Genomic DNA, 18,179 nt, shown 5'->3' with positions numbered 1-18,179 from the left:
TACTGATGTGCACAGATGTGTGTGGAGATTCCAAATGTTTCCACGTAGAGTGGCCTGTCTCCACACTTGTGTGTGCCATGGAGAAAGGACAAAAAAACAAACCTGTTGCCATCCAGTTGATTCCAAATCATAGCGACCCTATAAAGAAAGGAAAAGTGGAAGGGCAAAAGATGGTTTAGAATTCTAAATTTTTAAGTTAAAAAAAATTGGAAACAGAAACTGAGACCAGGAGGAAAAAAATCTCCAAGCTCTAGATCCCAATAGAATGTTCTATGATGATAGAAATGTTCTATATCTGCCAACATGGCAGCCACTAGTCACATGTGGCAATTGAGCACTTGAAGTGTGAGAAACTGAGAAACTGAATTTTAAATGTTATTCATTTATTACTTAATTAAAACTTCGGTAGCCACACACGGCTAGTGGCTACCATATTGGACAACGTAGCTCTAGAACGTAACGATGAAGAGAACAGTTTTTAAAATCAGACTGGCCAGAGTTTAAAACCAACTTCAGTTGCTAGGTGACCTGGGGCAAGCTATTTAAGCGTTCAAAACCTTCCTCATCTATAAAACAGGAATAATACTTGCCTTACGAGTTGACAACATAATAAAGCTCTTAGCAGCATGTCTCAAGCATTCAATGGAAGTGAGTATTAAAAAAGTATTAAGTGAGAACAAAAGCAATCCAACAATAAGCAAATCACCTATGAATGAGTGAATGAATGATACAGCAATGGTTAGTCATTGCCCCTTGGCAAGGACTAAGGGAACTTGCAAACCTTTTCTGCCAGGCATCCACTGGGAGCCAGTGTTGTTTCATCCAAATGAGGAGTTGGTTCCATGGAGGTGGCAGTTCTGTTTCTAAGTAGGACGCTTCTATCAACTGTGGTTTATTTTTAACACTGACTTCACCCTGCTGCCAGGGCATTCTCTTTTCCAACTGTTTATGAGTTTAGAGATGATTTAGAGCTGCAGCAGCGCAGCGTTGTCATCTCTCCTGCCCCATGCCCTAGCTGGCTTAGTGCCTTGCTCCCAGGAGAATGTCCATGGTTAGGGCAGAATGACTCCCTATCAATCATTCCCACAACCATGTATTGTTAACACCAACAGCTAGCAATTGCTGAGCTCTTACTGTGTGCAGGCCAGGCCATGTGCAAACAGGCATTACGTGCTTGATCTCTTTGGATCCTCATATCTCTTTAAGCTGAGCTCCCTGTTTTGTGGATGAAGAAACAGAGACTGCTCGGGGTCATGCAGCTATTCCAGGAGCAGAGGCAGGACTTGACCCCAGGTGTGTTGGACTCCAGAGCCTGGGTCCCCAAGCGCTGTACCATTCTGCCCTGGTGAGCATCTACCATTTTAGACTTTTGATAGGTGATAGGAATCCCAAGATGGGTGAGATTAGGCCCTCGTTCCCAAGAGCTGGAAATATGGGCAACAATTATGATCTTGTATGCACACAGGAAGGAGCCCTAGTGGGGCAGTGGTTAAGAGCTCAGCTGCTAACCAAGGTCAGGAGTCCGAACCAACCAGCTGCTCTACAGAAGAAAGATGCAGCAGTCTGCTTCGTAAAGCCTTGGAAATCCTATATACAGGGGCATAGCAAGGATAACTAGTGCCCGGGGGCAATCTCTAAGTTGCGCTGGCCCCAGTTTCAAGATGAACAGGCTTTGATAGTGGCGACACGGTCAGCAGAAATGCCTTCCCCTCTCCTGAACAGCTGCCTCAATCAGGCACCTTTCATATTTGTGGCACCTTTGAATGTCATTCCATGCCTTGTCTAGCACCCTTTGGACTTGCCCCAGCAGGTAAATGCCCACCTTTGCTCCCCCCTCTATGGAGCAGTTCTACTTTGTCCTGTAGGGTCACTATGTGTCGGAATCAACTCAACAGCAACAAGCTTGGTCTGGTTTTTCCCTGCCATTGACCGCATGACAACACCTGGGACAGGCATCATCATTTTATCCCTTAGAGTCTGCCTACCCCATTACCCCGTGCCTGCCTTGAATTTAGTATTGTGAAGTATTCATATTTCCATACCCAGTGCCTGGTGCTAGGTAAAAGCTCGATAAATATTTTTTAATTGAATTGAATTGAATCTTCTCTGTTGGGCCCCACCCCCCCACCCCAATTACCTCCATAATCAGTTTGACTTCTCTTTGGAACTTGCCTATTCTAAAAAGCTACAGCCATAGGTGGACAAAGAAATAAAAATAGACATAGGGTAGAAATGATGGTGTCTTAGTTTCCTAGTGCTACTATAACAGAAATACCACAAGTTGGTGGCTTTAAAGAACAGAAATTTATTGTCTTGCAGCTCTGGAGGCTGAAAGTCCAAATCAAGGTCTCCGCCATGTTGATTCCTTCCTTGCTGGCAGCCCCAGGCATTCCTTGGTTCCTTGGCTTGTAGAGAATCCTCACGTGGCATCTGTCTTCTCCCATGTGTGTGCCTGTGTCTCATCTGTTCTTTTTATTACTCAGAAGTGATTATGTTTAGGACCCATTCTACACTGGTATGGGCTCATTAACATGACAAAGAAACTTTAATTCCAAACAGGATTACAGCCACAGGTATACGGGTTAGTTTTCCAACACATATTTTGGGAGGACACAATTCATCCCATAGCCCGTTTCCATTGAGTCAACCCTGACTCAGTGCAACCCCGTAAGTGTCAGAGAATTGTGCTCCATAGGGTTTTCAATGGCTGATGTTTCAAAAGTAGATCACCAGGCTTTTCTTCCGAGGCACCTCTGGGTAGACTTCAGCTGCCAACCTTTTGGTTAGCAACCAAGAGTTTCAAATCACTTTTTGAAGGGAGGATGACAGTTGCAAATTCAACTTAATTCTTCAGTTCATTGAGTACTTGAACTAATTATCTCTCATTTTTCATATGTAATATGGAGATAATAATGCTACTTACCTCACAGGGTTCTATGAAGATTAAACGAGATAATGCCTGTAAAGGCCTTGGCAACCTACCTGGTAAATAGTAAGTACAATAAAGAGAAGTGCAAGGTCAGGGCCAGGGCGAGGTGAGTGAAGCCCTTGCCTCAGGTGCAAAATGTAAGGAGGCATCAAAAGCCCAGGAATCAAAATCCACAACATTTTACTGCAATAATCCATGATGACTAAGATTAAAAAATATATAGATAGATAGGTAAAGGCAGGGTTCGACTCTGCACTTGCAGTACACTGCCTCACTCTCCTCACTGTAATCCTGGCCCTATTGGATGCTGTCTTTGTTTGAAATGTAATATTGTCATCATTATTGTTTTAAAGCACTGTAAGAGATGTTACAGAGAAACAGAGGAAGAGGGAAAACCTTCCATGGGGCTCCACCCTAATACCGGTACCAGCTGCCCTCAAGTCGACTCCGACTCATGGTGACTCTACTATGCATCAGAGTAAAACTGTGCTCACCAGGGTCTTCCACAGCTGATTTTCTGGAAGTAGATCACCAGGTCTTTCTTCTGAGGTACCTCTGGGTGAACATGAGCCGCCAGCATTTTGATTATCAGTTGAGTGTTTTAACCACATGTACCCAAGGGACCCAGATAAGGGAGCATGGAGGACAGCAAAAGCATAGAGGTGGAAAAGGGCAGGAGGTACGTCTGACTTCCCTCTGCCACGGCCAGCCCCACTCCACCTCCTCTTGGACAACTTCCATTGGTCCATCATGGCCTGGAATTTATCGCACTGCATTGTGATTGGCTGTTTTCTTCTACTTTGAAACTGCGAGCTCCTTGAGGGCAGGGGCTTTGTCCTGTTTCTATGGGGTCATTAATGGCTGGCACAGTACCCTGAACATGTTTAATAAGTGTTTTGTTGGAAGAAGGGTGAACTACTGAGTTGTCTCATGCACTTAGAACCTTAAAGTGAAAAACCCAAACCGAGTGCCGTCGAGTCAATTCCGACTCATAGCGACCCTATAGGACAGAGTAGAACTGCCCCATAGAGTTTCCAAGGAGCGCCTGGCGGATTTGAACTGCAGATCCTTTGGTTAGCAGCCATAACACTTAACCACTACACCACCTTAGAACCTTAAGATGTATAAAATGAAATGGTAGAAGGTGAAATTGAAAAATTAAAAAGGCTGGAGTCAGATTTGCCAAATTGAGGAATTTAGATTTCATTTGCTTAGCAATAGGGAGTCACTGAGATATTTTGGGGAAGGTCACCCTGCTACCAGATGCTAACCAAATGAAAAGGAAGGAATGGAAAGGTGAGAAATTGGAGGCTGGGAGGTCAGGTAAAATGCTACCACAATAGTCCGGGCAAATCCTGATAAGAACCTGGACAAAAACAGCACTCCATTGCCGTTGATTCTGTCTCATAGTGACCCACAGGACAGAGTAGAACTACCCCCAGAAGGTTTCCAAGGCTGTAAATCTTTACAGAAGCCAACTGCCACATCTTTCTCCCGAGGAGCAGCTGACCTTTTGGTTAGCAGACAAGCACTTAATCACTGCACCACCAGGGCTCCTGAGGGGTAAGAGATGTAATAGACAAAGAATGCGAAGGACTTGATGGCTTAGAAGATGCTTAGAATAAACGTTATTAGTCCTTGCTCTTCTGGTGTTTGATTAAGTTTTTAAGCAGCTGTGTCTTCTGAATCATGTTTCCCTTGAGCTAATATTAAATTGACTTACATGCATTAAATACACGTGTGGGAGGCAGAATAATGCCCCTCCCCCCAAAGATGACCACATACCTGGAATCTGTTAATATGCTAAGTTACATGGCAAAGAGGAATTAAGGTCGAAAACAGAACTAAGGTTGATTTAAACCGATTTAAGATAGGAAGATTATCAGGTATTATCCAGGTGGGCCCTTATAAGTGGAAGAGGGAGAGAGAAAAGAAAGAACCAATGAGATGGCAGCATGAGAGGGACTCAACCTGACACTGCTGGGTTTGAAGAAGGCAGAAGGACTCATGAGCCAAAGAATGTGGGTGGCTTTAGAAGCTGGAAAAGGCAAGGAAACAGATTCTCCCCTACAGCCTCCAGAAGGCCTAGGGGAGACTACTGACATCTTGATTCTAGCCCAGTGAGACCCATTTTGGACTTTTATCTCCAAAACTATAAGGCAGTAATAAAGTTGCATTGTTTTAAACCACTAAGTCTGTGACAATTTGTTACAGCAGCCATAGGAGACTAATACAGCATGCGGCACAGAGGGCTGGGCATAGCATGCTGGTGGCCCATCCTGGTAGAAAATTCTGCTACAAATAAGCCACAAACTGGGTGCTAAAGAGTTGACCATTTAATTCAAAAACGTTTCATTGTCAGCCCTGAAATCAGGGGTTGATTATCCAACAGGCAAGGCAAGCACAGCATTTACCTTGCTTACCAGATCATTTGTAGTGAACAATTTCACATTTTTCACCACATCAAAGATTCTTCTTCTAGGTATGGCTGGCATCGGTCTGTCTCCCAACCCCACAGCCCCTTCCTACAGAATGGAAGGCTCTTTTCAAATTTACAATGCCCGACAGGCGAATGATTCAGTGTCTTAGTTATCTAGTGCTGCTATAACAGAAATAAAGTGGATGGCTTTATCAAGCAGAAGTTTATATTCTCACGGTTTAGGAGGCTAGAAGTCTGAATTCAGGATGCCAGCTCTAAGATAAGGATTTCTTTCTCTGTCAGCTCTGGGAGAAGGTCCCCGTCATCAATCTTCCCCTGGACTAAGAGCTTTTCGGCACAGGGACCCTGAGTCCAAAGGACGCACTCCACTCTGGGTTCTTCTTGCTTGGTGGTAATGAAGTCCCTCTCCTCACTGCTCACTTCTCTCTTTTATATCTCAGAAGAGATCAACTCAAGATAAAACCTAGTCCTGTAGATTGAGTCCTGCCTCATTAACATAACTGTCTCTCATCCTGCCTCATCAATACCATAGAAGTTAGGATTTATAACACATAGGATAATCACATCAGATCACACAATGGTGGACATCTACACAATACTGGAAATCATGGCCTAGCCAAGTTGACACACATTTTGGGAGGACACAATTCAGTCCGTAACACCCAGTAAGCAAGGTAAGCACAGGCTTACTTGTGTTTACTTACTAATCTGTAGTGAACATTTTTACTACAGATGATCTGATAAGCAAGGTAAGCACTGTGCTTACTGTGTCTTTTAAATAACCCTCCCCTGCCTAAAATGATCTGTTACTGGATTGGAAAGTCATCTATCTCAAGCTCAAAAACTTAGCATTGTCATTTGCTGCCCTTTCGAATTTCTCTTTTATCCCTACATTGCCCCATCATTCAGGAAATAGGATTTATTTGCACAGATTCCCTCTACCAACAGTAACAGAGTCAGCAATAGCTCTTCTCCTTTAAATACAACAGGTGTACACAGGTAAGGCATTAAGTTAACTCTCTTGTTGACATAGTCAAAGATGAAGTAACTAATTTGAAAGCAGAGGAAGAAACCCCAATGCACGTGACATTCTAGGTATGCCTTATATACATTATCTCCTTTAACACAATAGAAATCCCATGAAGTAGGCACCATTGTCCACATTTTATACATAAAGAAGCTGAGACTAATGAAAGGAAGATGAATCCAAGATTCAAACCAGATCTCCACGACTTCGAACCCATGGTTCTTCCCACATCGTCATGCGGATTTTCAGTAAAGACTATCAGAAAAACATTACCCTTCCAGAATATTTGGAAGAAGCCTATACTAGGTAATGACAACCCCCCACTTCCTCTCTGCAGTGTGCAGCTGTGTACATGGAGTGTGCAACAGTGGAATAGACGGCGACGGAACCTGTGAGTGCTACTCTGCATACACTGGCACCAACTGTAACAAACGTAAGTACTGCTGTTTTCCTTAATGCCACCCCAGATCAAATAGGCAAAGATGTATGCATCTCATTTTTGTATTCATGTACTGGGGCTCTGCATGGGTGAGGTATCATAAAATGCTTTACCAAAGGAAACCAAAAATGAAAAAGAGAAGAAAGGAGAGAAAAGGAGGGAAGAGGAGGCAAGAGAAAGGAAAGGAAGGGTGCAGAAGCACGGGTGTCTGTAGGGGCGAGCTGCAGGGAGGTCGTCACTGGTCCGGGCAGAAGATATGAGGTCGTCGAGGAACTGCGCGCTTTGTGTGCACAGGTGGAGCAGAGCATCACTGGATGTCTTCATGCACCCACATCACTGAGGGACTATGCAGCTGCGGCAAGCAAACATCCAAGAAAACTCCGTACTGGACGCCAGAACCAGGAAAGGGAGCCCCTTCCTCCTGTAATGGCTCTCTTTCGCCCTCTACTGGCAAAGCTTAGCATCTCAATGTGAAGGAGAAATGGTTCAAGAGCCTGGTTCATTTTTGCAGAGTTGTTATTGTTGTTAGATGCCCTGGAGTCCGTTCTAACTCATAGCAACCTTATGCACAACAGAACGAAACACTGCCTGGTCATGCACTTCCTCACAATTGTTGCTATGCTTGATCCCATCAGCCATCGTGTCAATCCATCTCATTGACAGTCTCCCTCTTTTTTGCTGACCCTCTACCAAGGTGATGTCCTTCTCCAGAGACTGATCCCTTCTGATAACATGTCCAAAGTATGTGAGACATAGTCTCACCATCCTTGTTTCTAAGGAGCATTCTGGTTGTACTTCTTCCAAGACAGATTTGTTCGTTCTTTTGGCTGTCAATGGTCTAGTCAATATTCTTCACCAACACCACAATTCAAAGGCTTCAATTCTTCTTTGGTCTTCCTTATTCATTGACCAGCTTTCACATGCATATGAAGCAATTAAAAACACCTTGGCTTGGATCAGGCACACCTTATTCCTCAAGGTGACATGTTTGCTTTTCAACATTTTAAAGAGGTCTTTTGCAGCAGATTTACCCAATGCAATGCGTCTTTTGATTTCTTGACTGCTGCTTCCACGGTTGTTGATTGTGGATCCAAGTAAAATTAAATCCTTGACAACCTCAATCTTTTCTCCATTTATCATGATGTTGCTTATTGGTCCAGTTGTGAGGATTTTTGTTTTCTTTATGTTGAGGTGTAACCCATAGTGAAGTCTGTGGTCTTTGCTCTTCATCAGTAAGTGCTTCAAGTCCCCTTCACTTTCAGCAAGCAGGGTTGTGTCATCTGCATAACGCAGGTTGTTATTGAGTCTTCCTCTAATCCTTGTTCATGTAGTCCAGCTTCTCTGAGTACTTGCTCAGCATACAGAATGAATAGTTATGGTGAAAGGATACAACCCTGACGCACACCTTTCCTGACTTTAAACCATACAGTATCCCTTTGTTCTGTTCAAACGACTGCCGCTTGATTTGTGTACAGACTTCTCGTGAGTACAGTTAAGTGTTCCAGAATTCCCATTCTCTGCAATGTTATCCATAATTTGTTATGATCCACACAAATACCTTTGCATAGCCAATAAAACACAGGTAAACATTTTTCTGGTATTCTCTGCTTTCAACCAGGATCCATCTGACGTGGTTCCACGTCCTCTTCTAAATCCAGCTTGAATTTCTGGCAGCTCTCTGTATTTTTTTTTTCTCTGTCAATATGCTGCTGCAGCCACTTTTGAATGATCTTCAGCAAAATTTTGCTTGCATGTGATATTGATATTGTTTGATAATTTTCACGTTCGGTTGGATCACCTTTCTTGGGAATAGGCATAAATATAGATCTCTTCCAGGTGGTTGGCCAGGTAGCTGTCTTCCAAATTTCTTGGCATAGACGAGTGAGCACTTCCAACACTGCATCTGTTTGTGGAAACATCTCAGTTGGTATTACATCAATTCCCAGAGTCAACACACATTTATTATTCTACAGTTCTGGAGATCAGAAGTACAAAATCAGGCCCAGAAAAGCAGCACAAAACTTCCATTCAATATTCCATCAGTGTGAACTAGTCACATGACCCCCCTACCTGGATGCAAATGGAGTGGAAAATGTGACAACCACTTCCCAGCACCAATTCTACTTTATGTAGGGAATGAGGAGGGGAATATTCTTTATGAATTTTTGGTTCAAGTAGCCATTTTGAAGAGACAATTTTCCATGGGTTTCTCATGTTTCTGCATGTCTAGAGGGCAAGGAACTATATCCCTTTGTCCCAAACTATCTTTTCATATTTTTTTTTTTTTGTAGAGCAAACAGCCTTGGAAAACAGAGAGAGTGTCTCTCTGGAGCAAAGGGCAGGCACGCCTTTGCCTGTGCCAATTATTGATGTCGTCTCTCAGCTCCAAATTCACCCTTTTGCCTGCTCTGTGGTAATAGAGTTGGACTTTTTAAATGTTTCTCCTTTGCCAGCCAGCAATGTGTGAAGCCTTGTCAGTGAAGGGCACTGGAAGAAGAAGCGGTTTTCTCTTGCTGATTCCAGTTTGGCTTGTTCTCTATTCAAGGCTTTTTCTCCAGTGCTAGGTTCTTGCAGGGCTCAGATCCCTCCACCATTTGGCCATTACTTTCTTCATTGCTTGACTTAGGCAGCGGCAGCATAGCCAGGAGCCTCAGAAAACATAGGTCTGTGCCTTTGCTCAGCCCCAAACACCAAGAACCCTGCAGGACCAGCCATGTAGGGCACTGGCCATCCAACCTTCATTCCACACAACTGGCCTGGAGCTGCCCAAGTCCAAGCCATAAACAAAAGTACACCAGATTCCTTAGATGGTGGTCTCTTCAATTCCTGGTTCCAGTAGTAGCCAGTGGTCATCAGCTTCCCCTGGTACTTAGTGAGTTCCAAGTTACATTCCCTGTAGACAACTATCCCCAGCATCCCAGAGGGCATATTTTCAACAAATCGCACTATCAAGGCACCTTAGCAACTTCTCTACCATCCAGTGAGCTAAGGCATCTGACTCTCAGCCATGGACAGAGAGAGTTCTACCTTTGGTACTTATCTCAATCCTAAAGGTAGTGGTTACTCTTTACATCTGCTAATACTTTACTCTTTAGAATTTCTTTAACTCTCACTGGCCAATTCCCTATTACTCTAACTCTCTATTCATAATTCTTAATTCTTTATATTTAAACTTCACCATTCAAATCATTGTATGGTTTCTATCTCCTATCTGGGCCCTGACTAATACACCAACCATTATTTAAAAAAAAAAAAGTCAGGTTCCCTAAGTTCAGGGTTCCCACTGTGTCTTCAGGTGTTATCTGGCCTTCTTTACATTGCATTGTGGGAATGGGGCTTATAGGAACTGGTACAAAAAACACTGATACTTTGGATACTGTATACTGTTGTGAGTAATAAACTGTCATTCATCTCTGACCCAGGAGTTTCATATCTTTTACCAGTATCCATGAAACTATATCAACCTAACTTGTTGACTTTGCAAATACGATAAAACCTCAGATCCTTCACCATTCTTGAAAGCCACCTCTATAACATCCATACTGTGAAATATTATGCAGTTATTAGAGACTAAGATAGACCCTATAAGACCCCCATAATATATTGAAAAATTAAAAATGAAGTTGTTAAATATTTTAACAAGATTTCCTTTTATTAAAAATCATATAAATAAATTCACATATGAATATATTATATTGGTTGTTGATGTTGATTACTTTAGGAATGGGATTGGAGAGTGAGAATAAGAAAACAAATTTTGCTTTATGCATTCTGTATATTTGAATTCCTACAATAAGTCTGTATGACTTTTGTAATCAAAGGGAATATGACAGTTGTTAGGTGTTTTTAGAAGCTAGTTATTCAACTAATGCACTTAACAATGTTCCTTTGCAGCCATCCCTGAGTGTGCAGCCTTGCTCTGTCCAGAAAATTCCAGATGCTCACCTTCCAGTGAAGATGAAACCAAACTAGAATGCAAATGCCTTCCCAATTACAAAGGCGATGGCAAATACTGCGAGCGTGAGTCAAATTTAGATTCTGCTAGTTTTTGTTATTAGTGATATGTTTAGGTTATTTAACAGAAAAAAAATACAGTCTTCCTAATATTAACACAACCATTTCTATTTCTCTGTATGTAATTGAGTGAAACATATAAAAAGTGCCAAGCAAAATGCTCAACCCCTGGTAGCTACTCAATAGGTGGCAATTTCTCCTATTATGAAAGCACACGTGTGGATTTTTACACATTTTTACAGCATCTTAATCCATATTAGCATAAAATTTAGTGCTGCTTCTTCTCCCCCCCCCCCTTTTTTTCTTTTCCTGTTTATTTACTTTTTGAGAGGACGTATTACATATTAATTAAGAATATGAACTCTGGAACTAGACTGTCTGAGTTCAAATCCCAGACCAAATTCTGTAACCCTTCTGTACTTTGGTTTTCCTATTTATAAAACAGGGATAATAACTATACTGACCTTAGAGGATTGTTGTAAGGATTAAATGAGTTAATATATGGGGTCATATATATGAGGGCCCAATACATATTATAAATTCTATAAACCTTTGTGGTTTCTTTCATGCTATTTATATTTAATCCCACACAAAACATGGAAAATTAATATATCAACACAATATTTGTAGTTATAATTTCTAATGTTGTTGTTAGTTGCCTTCAAGTCAATTCCAATTTATGGTGACCTCATGTGTGCAGAGTGCAGCTGCTCCATGGGGTTTTCAAGGCTGTGACTTTTCAGAAGCAAATTGCCAGATTTTACTTCCAAGGCGCCTCTGGGTGGGTTTGAACTGCCAACCTTTTGGTTAGTTGTTGCTGTTAGGTGCCGTCGAGTTGGTTCTGACTTATAGCGACCCTATGTACAACAGAACGAAACACTGCCTAGTCCTATGCCATCCTCACAATTGTTTTTATGCTTGAGCCCAGTGGTGCAGCCACCATGTCAATCCACCCCACGGAGGGTCTTTCTCTTTTTCATTTACCCTCTACTTTACCAAGCATGATGTCCTTCTCCAGGGTCTGGTGCCTCCTGATAACATGCCCAAAATATGTGAGACAAAGTCTCACCATCCTTGCTTCTAAGGAGCATTCTGGCTGTACTTCTTCCAAGACAGATTCTTTGGTTCTTTTGGTAGTCATTGGTTAGTTAGTAGTGATGACCATATACAAATTTTTTTGGCGAGGTGGGAGTGGTTAAGTGGGGTGAAAAAAATTGTTTCATACTCTCTCCTTTAAAACTGTTGAGTTGCATTTGCAGCTTTGACAAGCTATGATTACAGTCCAGCTTTTCTTCTCCATCCCTGAGTGTGGTAACTGCCTCTTGTTTTGTCTTTGCCTCTCAAGCCATCAATCCATGTTTCCAAAATATCTGCCACCCTCATGCTCACTGTACATACCTGGGACCAAATCGGCATAGTTGTACATGTGAAGAAGGCTACCAAGGGGATGGCCAAGTGTGCTTACCAGCAGACCCCTGCCAAGTGAACTTTGGAAACTGCCCTACAAAGTCAACAGTGTGCAAGTACGACGGGCCTGGACAGGTGAGCTAATGCAATTACAAAGGTGATGGCAAATACTGCAGCTGACGTGGCTGGAAGAAATAGAACATCCACCAAGCTAACATTGTGTGATAGGTATAATTGCCCTCCCATTTCTCCCCTTCAATGCTCGATTTTGGCTTCCTCTCTAGGCACTCATGGCCCCCCATGTGCTCAGGGGTCCCCCAGACCTCAGCGTGCCTCCATCCCAGTCTATCCTCTGAGCTACACTTTCCTAGCCTCCCAGTGGAAGCTTAACTGTCCTGTGTTCTCTTCTATCACAGTCCTGTAAGGTGATTGACAAAATACTCCAAAGTGAGTGGACATCATGGGTTAATACGTGATTAACTTTTGCCTGCAGTCCTCCATTCTCTTTGATTTCTTCCCAAGTCAAAAGGGAACCCTTAGAACCAAAAATATCCTGACTCAAAAGGCTAAAAACTGGCAAAATGTCAGTCATCACTGACAGATTTTACAGAGACATGAGGATATTCTGGGATGAGACACTGTCCCTCTAAGTCACATCATGAGCTGGACTGTCTACCTTGACTTACCACTACACTCAGGTAAAGATCAGCCTAGTTGGGAGACCTTGGCTGAGGAATCTAGTTGAAAGAGTCTGTTCCTTAATATCTCATTTAGCCATCAAATATTTAGTGGGTGCCTACTTCGTCCGTAACTGTATGTGGAATGTTGAGTGGAAGAAATCTACCTTATGGAAGGATATTGTTGCATGGGTAGGAGGAAGGCTTTAGTGCCCAACCCAAACACAGTCATTTGTTCCCTGCAGTTTAATCAGTACCCCAGGGAGAATGTTACTGGAGCCCTTGCAGAGAATCAGCCCAATCTTGCCTCCAAGGAAAAAAGTCTATCACCCAACATTTCCGCTATCAATCCCTACACAAGGCTTGCAAAGAAGATTCAAGGGGCTGAATTCCCATCCTGAAAATCCTCAACATGAGGGTCCTTATGGAAAAGGTCATGTTACATTGCAAGCACCAAGAACTTGGGAGTGAGATTAGGATATCTTTTGTCTCTTAAAAAAATGGGCCCAAAGGCAGATTTTCAAGGCCTAGGAAACCTTCATTGTTCACACAGAAGCAATGAGCTGCACTCTTCCAGAACAGATTTCTCAATCTCAGCACTACTGACATTTTGGGTTGGATAAATCTTTGTTTTGGAAGGCTAGCCTGCACATTAGAGGACGTTTAGCAGCAACCTCGGCCTCTGTCCAACAGATGCTGGCAGCACCACACTCCTCCAGTTGTGACAATCCAAAATGTCTCCAGACATTACCCAGTGTCCCCTGGGTTGAGACCCCTGGTTGAAAGTGGCTGTTCTAGATCAATGATAACTCCATCTGAACCTCAATCTCTGCTCACCTGTAGACAATCTAAAACCAAGAATTATGGAGCCAGGGAGGCCAAGGGTTAGAAAACAAGAAAACTGAAAAGCTAAACTTTGAAAACAAAGTGTATGAGCTTCCCAACAGGTGAGATATGTCAATTGTGATTTCCACTTCTTTGTACTTTGATGATATTTTAGTATAAGCCCACACTTCAGACCTACTTTAAGTTAGTTTTTATGACAGAATAAAGACATGGATTAAAGATGAATGTCAGCTTAAGTGACTAACTGGAACCCTGTTTGTTTTTCTCTCCCTGTTGCCTGAAGTCTCACTGTGAGTGTAAGGAACATTATCACAATTTTGTACCTGGAGTGGGATGCAGTGTGACCGATATCTGTGAATCAAATAACCCCTGTCATAAGAATGCTAACTGTACCACCATCGCACCAGGCCAAACCAAGTAAGTCTTTCCAATTCCACATAATCTTTTCTAAGTGGTTAAAGGGGTGGCTAGTCGATGCTGTAAGTTCCTTGAAGGGCAAGAAATGTGACTTATTCAGCCTTGTATCCACCTTCCACCCCATATAACATAGCACAATACAAGGAACATAGTAGATACTCAATAAATCTTTGTTTAACCAATGAGCCACTTAATTATTTCCTTTATAATGACGATTAGAACACTCTGGAATATTGGTCTGGCCTGAAAACTGGATCTTAAATGATCAGAGCTTGGGAGAAGGAAACCGCTGTCATTGTGAAGATAAACGTCTGTTAAGATTACAGGGTTTGACCTGTAACATATGTGCCCGTTTCCTTATTCATGAAATATTACCTGTTAGTGGTGCAAAACAAGACTGGGGAAAGTATATAAACACTAGGGATATTTCCTGGACTCTGAGTTTGAAATGCCTGTGAATACAAACATTTGTGTGAAAACTCCAAAGGCAGAGGCAGCTCAGACAGTGAAAGGGGAGGATGTTTGAAGTTTAGAGACCTCAGTTTGGGGGAAAAAAAAAAACAGACTTACTGGACTGGTTGAGACTGGACAACTCCCCAAGACTGTTGCCCTGAGCTACTCTTCAAACCTTGCCCTGAAACTAACCCCTGAGGTCACCTTGTAGCTAAATATCAAATTGGCTCAAAAAATAATGAGTATCACCTGTAAATACTGTGTTCCTTTAAAAAAAATCACCTATATGAGACAAAATGGTCAACAATTACTTTAAAACAAAGATGAGAATGTAAGGAGGCAGGTAAACTAGATTAATGGAAACAGAACCACCAGAACAGAACTAATGAGGATATTCACACGTTGTGAAGAATGTAACCAATGTCACTGAACAACTTGTGTAGAAATTATTGAATGGGAACCTAAACTGCTGTGTAAACCTTTACCAAAAGCACAATAAAATATTATTTTAAGAACCTGGGTTTGAACCCCAGCACGACTACCTTCTAGATGCACAACCTTGAGAGATGACACCATCTCTCTGGCCTCCATTTCTCCATCTATAAAATGAGAAAAATAATAACTGTTTCATAGGGTTGTCATGAGGATTTTCTGACAGAACGTTTCTGAAAGCTCTCTGGACACTATGTACAGTTGTAGTCCATGTACTGTGTTGTGTAGTCTGTTTTCAGTAGTGGAAGAACCGAGGTTAGAGCCCAAGTCTTTTAGCTCCCAGACCAAGGTTTCTATCTCGGTACCACCCTCAGCTCTCGTTGTCATGAGCATCTGCGAAGGACTCATACTGCCTTTGTGAGATAAAAACCATAACAGACATTGTTATTGGTGTTAGTTGTCATCACGTCAGCTCCAACTCACAGCAACCCCATGTACACAGAACAAAATGTTGCCCAGTCCTGCACCATTTTCACAATTGTTGCTATGCTCAAGTCCATTTGTGGCCATTGTGCATTTTGAGGACTTCTCTTCCAGCACTATACCAGAAAATATTCTGTTGTCATCCATACAGTTATCATTGCCTCATTTTCAGAAGTAGATCACTGTGCCTTTCTTCCCACTCTGTCTTAGCCTGGAAGCTCCGCTGAAACCTGTCCACTATGGGTGACCCTGCTAGTATTTGGAATACTGATGGCCTAGCTTCCAGAATCATAGCAACATGCAAGCCACCACAGTATGACAAACTGACAACTAGATGGCAGATAACAGACATTAGACCATGTAATTATAGACCATTCCTGTGCTTCCACAGCCCCCTCTTATGTTCTTTGAAGTTCATTCCTTTTACAGTTGGGTTTTGAATGCGTAAATTTACTCGGATATGTTTTATGATTATTATGTTCCATCTGGAGAAATCTTTATTCATGATGGGTAGAACAAAAAGAACTCAAGTATCAGAACACCTGGGTTTAAATCACAGCCCTGCCACTTACCTTAACCTCTCTGAACTAATGTTTCTTCAACCATCAAATGGGGGAAAAACTGTAATTCCCACAGGGCTATGGTGAGGATTAAATGAGATTCTATTTGTCAACCCTTGAGCAGAACCAGGCGTGTAGAAATCACTTGATACCTGTGAGTACACACACAAACACACACAGCCATGCATATGTGCACATATGCCCACAACGTGCATACATACACAGATGCACACTCCCTCAAACATAGATTCTTATAATACTGACGACCCAACCAGCCAGGTTACATGCTTGTTACCATCCTCTGAGAAAGTTTGAGTAGCATGAACAATTTCCTTCCTTTGTGATTGAGAAGATAAACTCTAAAAATGAAACTGGAGCATCAGAATAATGTAAGCTGCACCAAAACTCATGTTTAGAATGTCAGTGGAACCAGCAATGAACCAGCATGTCATCCCGGAATGTCCTCTTCCCCAAAAAGAAACATTGCTAGAAAGAGGCCTAGGTGAAAGGCTGGCTAAACTACATTGATAAAATATGGAGCCAACAGTCTTCAAGTAATTTAATTCTTGTAGGATGAAAATGTATTTTGTTTTTGCATCCTCAATACGGCAAGTAGTTTATGTAGAATCTTAAAAATCATACTGCGTTAGTCACAGAAGACCACCCAAAAAATAATAGATTCAAATCTGGGCTCTTCTGCTCTCTACTGTGGTGACCTTGGACTAGTCACTTGACTTTCCTGAACCACAGTCCCCTCGCCTGTTGAGTGGGGCTAGATACCAAGAATATCTCCCTCCAAAGAGCTAATGAGTTGATAGATATCAACATGATTTTTTAACTCTAAGCTCTATTTTGATTATTATTAAGAGTAGCAAATAGCTTTGTGTCTGTTAAAATTGTGCCTTTTTATTTTTACTTAGCGGCACACTTTTCTTATTACACCTTTCTCTTATTTGATTCGAAAAGGAGACTGGACACAACTGGCAGACACATTGAAAAAAGCACGGTTCACATCCCAGCTGCATAAATGTACAATAAACAAAGCTGAAACTTAGAGATTCTTAAAACGTTAGTGGCATTTATGGTATTTGATGTTTGTGTAAGACTTGTACCAGTTAAGATGTCCTTGATGAGAACGATCTTCCCAAGAAGATGGCCTTGATGTGAACAGCCTTCCCAAGAATCATGTCCAAGAAAACATGGTACAGAGCCAAGAACACAGGTTTCCAGACAGACCAAGGCTTAAATCCCACCTCCAACTGTGTTCCCAGGAGTACCGCCCTCAGATTTTGGTAACAGGGGCCCCTGTCCTGGCCATCACATTTTAGAGGGCCCTCTGCTGGCCACACCCAGACAAGCAGTCTGAAGGACTAAAGGGACATGCCCTCCCAAAGCCTGAGACTCCCTTCTAGACCACACCCCAGGCACCCAAACCCACCCACTGCTGTCAAGTCAATTCCAACTCATAGCGACCCTATAGGACAGAACAGAACTGCCCCAGGCTGTAAATCTTTAAGGAGGCAGACTGCCACATCTTTCTCCTATAGAGTGGCTGGTGGGTTCAAACCACCAACTTTCTGGTTAGCAACTGAGTGCTTTAACCACTGCACACCAGGGCTCCTTCCCAGGCACCTAAAAAAAAAATAGGACCCTATAATTTCCACCCAAATGGCTCCAAACCAACTTCCAGGGCCTGCATAGGCTCTTTCTGTGTTCATCTTCTCCAGGGTATAGCCAAGGGATAGCCTTTTGCAGTGGATGTGGATGAGCTTAGATGAATGGGCTGGGGTGTCCCCATACATGGGTGAAACCCCTCATGGTGCAAGAGGGAACCAGAGGTGGGAAAAGAAGGGCAACAGACCAAGATCCAGGCTCCCTGCACCTTCATGTTCCAGCATAGACTCCAGGGTCTGATAATTCTAAATTCAGTCTTGCCTGGTAAATTTGTTAAATTGGAAGGATAAAATATATTTTATTAAACAGTTTGTTACCATGATGTATACTTTTTAAATATTTAGACATATGGCATGAGAGTCTCTGTTTGACCTCTTGACC

At 42.4% G+C, this 18,179-nt stretch overlaps 1 protein-coding gene across 1 annotated transcript in view; it reads left to right on the top strand.

Moving 5' to 3' along the window:
• STAB2 (stabilin 2) overlaps nt 1-18,179 on the top strand; it is a 216,585-nt gene that overhangs the window by 34,924 nt on the left and 163,482 nt on the right. The window contains exons 6-9 of the mRNA XM_064285120.1: nt 6,734-6,829; nt 10,730-10,855; nt 12,195-12,391; nt 14,063-14,196. Of these exons, the coding sequence (XP_064141190.1) occupies nt 6,734-6,829; nt 10,730-10,855; nt 12,195-12,391; nt 14,063-14,196 (553 nt within the window). The remainder of the gene's footprint in view (nt 1-6,733; nt 6,830-10,729; nt 10,856-12,194; nt 12,392-14,062; nt 14,197-18,179) is intronic.

This window comes from Loxodonta africana, chromosome 4, assembly GCF_030014295.1.
Source record: "Loxodonta africana isolate mLoxAfr1 chromosome 4, mLoxAfr1.hap2, whole genome shotgun sequence".
Taxonomy (NCBI): domain Eukaryota; kingdom Metazoa; phylum Chordata; class Mammalia; order Proboscidea; family Elephantidae; genus Loxodonta; species Loxodonta africana.
Note: the sequence above shows the minus strand (reverse complement) of the source record. Positions and strands in the feature narration are given on the sequence as shown.